Source organism: Lates calcarifer, linkage group LG1, assembly GCF_001640805.2.
Source record: "Lates calcarifer isolate ASB-BC8 linkage group LG1, TLL_Latcal_v3, whole genome shotgun sequence".
NCBI classification, from domain to species: domain Eukaryota; kingdom Metazoa; phylum Chordata; class Actinopteri; family Centropomidae; genus Lates; species Lates calcarifer.
This window is the reverse complement of record NC_066833.1, coordinates 7922218-7931843: the sequence shown is the minus strand read 5'-3', so window position 1 is coordinate 7931843 and position 9626 is coordinate 7922218. Positions and strand designations below refer to the sequence as shown.

The following is a 9626-nucleotide window of genomic DNA, read 5'->3' as shown; positions in this document are numbered from 1 at the left end:
TGAGGCTGGTTTAGATGGTTAAGATGTAAAATACCTGGAGGGTCAGTTATTTAGACTAACCAGGCTGGACTGGTCAGCAAAAGTCAAGTAAGGCTTGTTATAGTTTCTCTCTGCCATGAGAAAGAAGCAAGTTAAAAAAAATTGAGTTAATGACATTAATAATTTTTAGAGGATTTATATGAGACTGTCCCAATGCCAGTGATCTATTTATCCCACGAAGGACAATAATAAATATGAAAAAAAAAAAAAAAAAAAAAAAAAATGTTTCCCATATTTTAGTTCATAGTTTATATTATTTCTTAAGCCCAGTTCCTTCAACATTATTCATATCTGAATTAATAAAAGGTACGCTGAGTGGGGAATTGCTTTCTCTCTTGCAGTGATTATAGGCATATGTAGGGTTTCCCCTCAGAAATCGATGAAGTGGTTGAACCCAAATTCAAACACGTCAACACGTCACAACGCGTCAACACAACACGCTCGCCATCTTAACGCATTAACGCCAGGTTAACGGTTAAACGCGGTAAAGGTCGGGTTAGCATGACGTGATGCACTTTTATTCACATTCAGTGAGCTTTTCTACACAGTCCGCTAACTGCCCTGTTTGTCTGTGCGAAGTGTTTGTACACAGCTCTGGCTCAGTAATCGGGATGTAATGAGGTGGACAGGTGTGGTTCATTCCAGCCAATCATGGCGTCAGTGCACAGGTGGTGGGAGGCAGCGGGAGACGGACAGTCCGGTGCATGCTAACGTTTCAGAGCAGAGACGGTGTAATGTCAGATAAACAGCCTGAGAGGAAACAGACAGAGGAATATAAATGTAAAAAGAAAGGCTGTGATCAGGGAGAAGACCCGGGTTAACATTAGAGCGGGTTTCCAGCGGTGGAGAGACCTCCGGGAGCTGAGAGGCCTGAAAACAGACGCTGCTGTGTTTCTGCTCGACAGGTGAGTAACATTAGTTTACTGTGTTTACAGAGTCAGCAGCTCAGTGTTGTTCTGTCCTGTTTGTTAGAGGAGGAGAGCTGAGAGTATCTGTCTGCAGCTGCTCTGTTAGCTGCTCTGTTAGCTCTGACAAACCGTCTACATGTTAGCTTTGCTTCAGCTGATGAAACACACAACCTAAGTGATCTGTTTATTGTTGTGGTATTTGTTCTTACAAAGTTTGGACCCGAAAACAAAAGTTTGCGAGCACAGTGTGATAGTACAAATCTACAGGGGTGTCTTCAGCCACTGCAGTTCTGTAACAACCCAACTCCTGCTAGTTTTTACACTGTTATGTTGCAGATGTTTTATCTGTGTGTGCACGTCGTTCCTCTGATTAGATTTTATATAATGTTTGTTTGCTTCAGCTGTAAATAAGCGGACACACAATGTTTCGCCATTTTCCTCCCCGGCTTGTTGTTTGAGTCTGTTTCCATGGCTGTACGCGTCCGCGAGTTTGGGGGGCGGAGCTTCTAAAGGAATGCTGAAGGGAAGGATGTGCTTGTTTTACTGTTTTACTGAGTTGGAATTTGGCAAAAAATTTGGGTGCTACTACTTCATCGGTTTCTCAGGGGAATCCCTACGTATGAACTATAATCATTCGGAGTGAAAACCATTCCCTTCTCAGACACGTTCCTGCTATGATTGTTCCCTTCTCTAGGGTTAGGGTAAGGACAAAAATGAAACGTGCCTTGAGATGACTTTTGTTGTGATTTGTTGCTATATAAATAAAACTGAATTGAATTGAACATCAGTTGTCATTTATTGTCATAGCAACAGCAAATAGTCACTCATGTTCAAACTTCTTTTTATACTGTTGGGTAGTTTAAATACTTAAAAGGAATGCATTATATTTAGGGATGCTCTGATACCACTTTTTTTCAAACCAATATGATACTGATCCGAGTACTTGCCGATACTGAGTACCGATACGAGTACTTATTAATGCCATGCAGGAGTAAGCTAAGGCGGAATGTTTATAATGTCCAAATATCTTCCATCCAACTGCCACAGCATCAGCCACGCTCCTCTGTGCTAAAAGCCCCTCGTTAACGGCAGGCTCGAGAGTCCAGCACCACTCATGGCTTTGATCATGTTTTTTGCATTATCACGTAGCACAACATGAACAGAACTTTTAGGGAACTCCATGTCTGAAGCATGTCATCAAACACACCTGCGATGGCTTGGCTGGTGTGCAAACCCCTAAACTGTTTTGCATGCAGGACGACTCTTCGCGGAGTAAAATCCTTGTCAATCCACTGTGGAGTTAAACTGATGAGGGACACTGGGCTAACGCTGCTCGTCCAAATATCAGTGGTGAAGCTGAGGGCCGAAATGTCTCGCAACAGGCTGCGGATGTGCCTCTTCTTCTTCAAAGTTGTGTAGCTTTGGCAACACTCTGTCAGTGATGTGGTGTCGGCTAGGGATCTCATACCTCGGCTCCAGTACGCTGAGAAGACGTTTAAATCCCATATTATCAACAACCGACAATGGCTGGTCATCAAGAGCAATGTACTGGGTCAGAGCCTCTGTTATTTTCACTGCACGTGGGTTGTCTCTTTGCTGCAAAGTTGGTTGTTGCTGTTTGCCATTATTAGCAAACGCTTTGAACTTGGCATCGTGTTGGTTTTTTAGATGTTTTATCAGATTGCTTGTGTTGAAAGTACTCGCTTTCCTCCCTCTTCTAGACAGCTTTGCAGAGCATAATTTGCATTCCGCTTTACTTTAGTCAACATCATCCACTTTGAAATACCTCCCTCCGCCGACATTGCTCCTCCGTGCTCTCACTTAGCACCTGACTGCCCGAGTGAATGTCACGCTGCCGTAAAGTGGAATCGGGCTGTGGTATCGGAACAGTTTTATGAGTACGAGTACGAGTACAGGAACAGGGTATCGGACTCGATACCCGATACTGGTATCGGTATCGGTGCATCCCTAATTATATTTTATATGCTGATCATTTGCATACAAAAATTGCAAAGTAGCTATTAACTACTTTTTGCTATACTAGGCTATAAACAACTGTAGTTGAGTTAATAGTATATTCTTTATGCCAAAGTGGTCATAAAAACTTACAAGTTTAAAGCAATGTAATGTAACTTTTGGTCAGCAACAGCTGAAATGATAATTCATTCTGTCAGACTGCATAGACTCTGAGCGGTTAAGTGTTTTTCATGTACAGAAAACATGGCTGATGGCATGTATATAACATGGCAGTATATATTCCTCATGATCCCCAGCCTCCAGAACTGTGAAGTGCTTTCACTGTGACAAACATGCTAAACTCTGTTTAGACGTCTTGATATTTTCAAGGTGTCCTTGCTGAATATTGGAGTTGAACACTGGTTTTTAAAGACTTCTCAGTCTTTTTAACTCATCTACAGTTCATAGTTACTCTTGAGCTTGCTGGTGCTGATTCCAGCAGTTGAAGCTAATGACTCAGTTACGCACTTGTTATTGAAGATTGTACCTGCTTACCAAAGTTACATAGGGCAAAAACTTGTACTCAGGGAGTGAAGTGGGAATAACAGAGGCACCATTCTGCCAATTACAGGTCAGTGTACCATCGCAAAGATTTTGAAGCTGTTATTTTAAGGTAAAATAGATGTATAATGTTGCCTTGAAGATGTCATGACTATGCTAAACCATGTGGATGAAGGAACTATTCCTTTTAACAACTCAAGTTATTTGTCACATACATACAAACATACCTCTTTGGAAACTGACAGAAATTGTTGGACATCATTCAATCTGGTGGCCTAGAGTCAGCTTTACTGTACCCTTCAGACATATGGCCACTGGAGTTACAGTGAGTATACTGGTGCTTGCCCTTACCACTGTATTTGACAGCAGTCTCAGAGCATGCCAAACATGATTTCACTTGTAGCATACTACTCTTACTGTCACATGGCCTTCGGGGACCACAGACCATGTGATTTCAAAGAGGATACAATGAGGGGATTTAAACAGAAAAAAGAAGATAGTTTATTTGAAATGTACAAAAGCTATATACACACTCATACAAATCAACACACATTGAGCATAGTAAAGGTGAATGGTGGCATACACACAAACATTTGAAAGGCTACTTAGAAATTCAGCAAACATGATAAAACTGAGGAATTTGGAGGGTTAGTTCACCAATCCTGTCAGAAGTAGGATTTCATTATCAAAGTTGGAGTCCCTTCCTAGACTCTTTGCAGTTCATCCAGAACCCAGGGGAGGTATGGGCTGTAGTGAAGGGAGGCGGTATGAATGTGTTAATTAGGGTTGGATCTCTACTGAGAACACACAGAGGTACTTGTATATTCTTTTAGAGAATACTCTTCATCAGACACAGGGGTTCATGTGCCCTGATAGACTAACACAGGGGCATATCCTTGTCCTTTCCAATTATTTACCCTTGTGAGATGGGACCACGGAGAGTTATTGCCTCTGATCCAGAGGGAACAGAAGGAAGTCTGTTCAGTGTTCATCAGTGCCATCCCTAAGAGCTCAACCATGATCAAAAAGCACCTAATATCTGTGTACTATAATTTTCTTACAACCATGTGTTTAAACTAGGGCTGTCAAATGCTTCATTTTCTAAAAACCGCAAACATTTCCATTTTGAATAGTATTACTGTATGTTGACAGTTAAACAAACATAAAAACATATTTTCACTATGCCTGATGTAAGTAAAGTTTGTTCACAAATAAACCTTTATTCCAAAATCTAGGTGTATTTGAGACTCAGCAATACAGAACTAGTAAATGCACAAGACAGGGTGCTACAGTAACACCTCTTTGCTTAGTTTTTCTGCTGCAAGATAGTTGAATTAAGTGCATACAAACTGCAACAACAGTTAATGTTTACAGTATTTTCATGATAAGCATGTATCAATTTCAACATGCAAGGTTTATTGTTGGGCCCTGTGTTCATCAACCTCAATGCTTTAAACATCAGCATGTTCAGCAGTGAAATGAAAAGCTTAATAAACTGTAGTTCTAAAAAAAAAAATACATAGCACTATAGCTGTCCTTCTGAATCGTGATAGTTTCAAACCTGATCACCAATAAAAAGTTCCCCTCTCTTATTCATTTTCATAACTTTTCTGTAGTGTGTGTTCCAGGTTATCACTGTGAGTCTCTTATCTAATATATTGAATTGGTCACATACTAGAAGGTACAGCAAATTGTAGCTTAGCCTTGAGAGAATATTTTGTAATCTTCACAAAAAATTATTGGTGTCATTTAAAAAAGGCAAATTCAAAAATTACATTTATCATCCTTTTTGAATTAATGGTAGGTGTTCATGTGTTATTGTACCTTTGACAGCCCTAGTTCAAACGTCAGAAGTCTATAGCATAACTTTAAGTACCATACAGTATAATCTATATACATAAAGGTCTTCATGAGAAAATAATATCTGATCTCTACATATCATGTCCATGTCCTGGTAACTCTTTTTCAGACGCTCAACCATGATGTCCTCAGCAAGGCACTATGTGAACTGCTTTCAGTGCACCAATTTGTAAAGGGCTTTTACGCCAGTAAATACTGAATGGCATTTGTTTGTAGATGCATGTATATACCCTGGTCTACCATATAATTGTAGCTAAAAGTATGGCTTTTTAACAAATGATGATAGAAAATGGTCCTTACTAGTAACTTCTTAATGTGACATATCATAATCTGAGGCAAATATTACAAGGTAAGCATATTGCTATGGACAATGATGAAAACATTTATGAAATAACCAGTTTTGCATTGTTCAATCAGTGCTTTCTTGTAGTCCATATATTCCTGATGTAAAAATGCTAAAAATGGGTGGATGGTGAGGTGTTTGCTCTCAGCTTATCATGTTGAGGAACTTGCTTTCTTCAGCCAAAGCTGTGAGCATGGAGTTCATATCACCAATGGCCATGTTGCCAATCCCTGCCGGTACAGACGCAAGGGTGACAGAGTTGCGAGGGGTGGTCAGACGTGAGGAACTCTGGGAGAGGCTCTGCAGAAGGCCAGGACTCAGGGTGCCTGACATTAGGCTGGAGTGGTCTCCATCATCTAGCATGGTGTCAAAGTCAATCTGGGCATGCTCCGTGCCACCAGATCCACCAGTGGAAGAATCCACTGTACTGCTGGAGACCTGGTTGACCCCCGGTGAGGCCATGTTGGCTACTGCAGTGTTGTTGCTGGCAGGGGCCTGGCTGGCACAGGGGGACATGGGGGTATCAAAGCTGACAGAAGTTGGCTCAAGCATATGAATCTGACCTGTGTAAAACATAGCAGAGTTTGGGTTTTCAGAGTTACTGTTGTGGGTCACTGACCCACTGGGCCTCTTTGGACTCGCCTCTGAGGTGTCATTACTACGACTGTGGCTCAAATCAGTTGACTTGGGTATTCGGCTTTGTTGGGTATTCATGCTAGACCCAATGTGTTGTCTGGCAATAGACTTAGGCTCTGTGGGAGGCCGGGGTTGTAACATTGCCCTGCCTCCATTATGAATATTGGGCTGCTGCTGCTGGGAGAGAACATTACAATTTTGATTCTGATCTACTTGTGTTACATGAGAATACCCATCAGCCTGTGTCCTTGCCCTGTAACTTTGCAGTTCTGGATCTACCATACTGTTGCGGGTAGGTCTCATGCTAGTGCTCCCAGCTATAGAATTTGGGATTGCCTCTTGGCCATACCCTTGCTGAGGACTCATTTGCTCACTAAAGTTCACATTGTTGCCTTGTCTTTGTTGCTGATTCTGCTGGTAGGTAATGTTCATCAGCCTCTGCCCGTTGTGGTTTGCATACCCCTGCATAGACATATTCTGACTCATAGGCACTACCTGCTGGTTGCTGCCCAGGCCCTGACCTTGTGCCTGAAAGGATCCAAAATTGTTCCTCTGCTGAATAACAGCTAGGTTTCCCCTAATAGGATGCTGCTGCTGTCTGGAGAGCTTGGTTGTGGTGTCCACAGTCCCCGAGCTCACCTCGTTCCACTGCACTGGCATGTTATTCTTTTTCATATTGTCGGATGGTGCTGAGAAGGGAGGATCCTGAACAGACTGAGTCATGGTGGTATCCACCATGGCCATCCTCCTCTGTGCATAAAATGATGCTGGTGGCGCCATGCCTGTCTGGTAGCCCTGAGTCTGATTGTTGGAATGATAGTCCACTTGCCCCAAGTTGTGACCCAAGAGGCCAGAATTCTGGGACCTGAGGTACTGCACCACATCATCTGGAAGAACCATATCATCCTCCCCACTTTGCTCTTCCCCAGTTATCATCCCATCTACTGCCATGTTTTCCATGGCTACATTCTCAGAAATGCTAGGTGGTCTGGGAGCAAATGGGTAGCGTTGCAGGCTACCATCAGAACGAGTGTAGCCCTGCATAGCAAGTGCCTGGTGCCGTTCTGCAGCTGATGGACCATTCACAGGGTTCATGCTATTCATGCTGTTATAACGCTGGACCCTTGGAAAGGAGAGATGGTCAAGTGTGGAACGACGCACTGGGTCACTGGCACGGCGAGGAAGGTTGGTTGGTACCTCATGGGGCATCATGCTCTGGGTGGCATACCCAATATCACTACATCGCCGGGGTGCAGTTCCAGAGGGTGGCTGATGGAATGGATGAGATGAGCCTTCCTGGGAGTCACTGTACAATGCCATGCGGGTCCTCAGGCTCATTCGATCCATATTGGGCAGAGGAGTAGGTGGAGCTCCACCAATGGCAGCAGCGTACTTTGCCTTGAGCCGATAATGCTGAGCTGGTGTCAGACTAAGAAGGCTTGGGAGACCTCCTCCACTGACACCACCACCTCCACACTGGCTGGCCTCACTGGAACGGCGAGACAGATCAGTGGAGATTGGGTCATAGGAGTCAGCTGAGCTGATATTATTATGGCGGTTAGCACCAAACTGGGACGCCTCGCTGGAGCGACGACTTGAATAGCATGGTGAAATGCCGGAAGATCGCCGACTCAAGTTGTAAGCTGAGCTGATGGTGCTGGTGGTGCTGTCACGCCGCTCATTCAGCTGGTTTAGCAGTGTTATTTCACATGAAGACAGGTCCCCCATGCGTTGGCTGGGGTGCAGACCACCTAGGTTACTCATTGTGTTGGAGCTTTCCAGCAGGGAACCTGGCAGATACAAGAACCATTATTATATATGACACCAACTAATGACATATTTACAATTATTTACTATTATAGGATGAAAGTTACTGTATATGGCTGTTTTGTTTATTGGACTTGCACTACTTGGACCTCATTTTAAAGCACTTTGCCTTAAAAATGACAGCACACATTTCCTCAACCTTCCATACTTACCGACTGCAGGTATAGGAGGCAGCTTCATGCTGTTGCGATGGCCCTGTGGTGGTTGTGGTCCAGAGTTGACCCAGGGGCAGGAGTCTCTCACTGTCTTCAGCCTTTCCTTCTTGATGTTTTCCAGCTTGATGGTTACCCCATTACCAGGACCCGTGGCTTTCCTTAACTGCAGCCCCACCCCTCCCTGCTGTCCCCCGGCGGGAACAGTGGAGTCAACCATGGGGCACTCATCCTGTGTACTGAGGTCCCCGAAGCTGCCCCCGCTGTGCATGGCCATCTCTACCCCACTGTCGTTGTTGTTGGCGCTGCTGAGAGGCGATGGCTCACTGCTACATGACGAGTGGCCGCCAGGACTGGATTGATATGTCTAGAGGATGACAACAAGGAGGAATTTGAAGTAAGTGTAATGACTCACACAGTAGAAGCTTAATTGTAAATAATAGTAGTTCATCATTAGTAAATAAATATTCTGCCAAAACCTTGGTAACACTGATAACAATGCTCTCTGCTATATACGCTATGATGCAAAAAAACAAGAAAATGGTGGGAAAAAAGTGAAATTTAAAAATAGAAATGAAGAAAAATATATATTACAAGCTACAGTCTCCTGCCAAGTTCAGAGAAGTCCATTATGTATTCTTCAATATTAAATAATCACCAGATTTAAAAATTCTGATTGTAATGGTGTTTTGTAATAACTAATGTAGGACTATAGTTTCATAATCTCATAAATTATTGATGGGTTTGATTTATTTACAACAAGAAAACAAGTGGATAATAGATGAGTTCTGTGAGCAACAATCCAGCGGCAACAGTAATTCAGACTGGCCCAAAATGAACTAAAGTCTTGATCACAGTTTGATGCTGGCACTATTTGTTCAGCACAAATGCTAAAACAGCCCCAGCCTTTGAATATTAATGTGACAATGACTTTTATCATCAGCAGACAGCTAAGGCTACTCACAGTGATCTTGTGGACAGAAAAAATCCAGTTTAAGGAAAGTTTAAGTGCGTGTGTCTCCACACATGCATCCTATATACAAAGGAGCTCTTATAAATGCGTGAAAATAGATTATCATGCAACCTGTTTTATATCATGCAAGAATAAACATGAGCACACATTCACTCATCTCCCATGCTTAGTTGTAAGAAGACAGACAGTTTGAGTGCTCACCTCAGTGAAGTCTGTCCATTAGGAAGGATACAAAGGAAAGAAAGAAGCAAGTTCAAGCAACAAAGAGATGAGTTAGGAAGGATGCAGGCAGTGCTGGCAGTAAACATTTAACCTCAGAGGAATGTTAGTAAAGGCAGTGAGGAAATAAGTTTGTGGCTCTCTTTGTTGCT

The 9626-nt window shown here is 42.9% G+C and overlaps 1 protein-coding gene across 2 annotated transcripts in view; it reads right to left on the bottom strand.

The window, feature by feature from the left end:
* Positions 1-3838: 3838 nt before the first annotated feature.
* gli2a (GLI family zinc finger 2a) overlaps positions 3839-9626 on the bottom strand; it is a 71734-nt gene continuing 65946 nt past the window's right edge. For both annotated transcript variants that reach the window (XM_051069880.1, XM_018683084.2), the window contains 2 exons: positions 8283-8649; positions 3839-8093 (listed from right to left, as the gene is read on the bottom strand). In XM_051069880.1, the coding sequence (XP_050925837.1) occupies positions 5812-8093; positions 8283-8649 (2649 nt within the window). In that variant the 3' untranslated portion in view covers positions 3839-5811. The remainder of the gene's footprint in view (positions 8094-8282; positions 8650-9626) is intronic.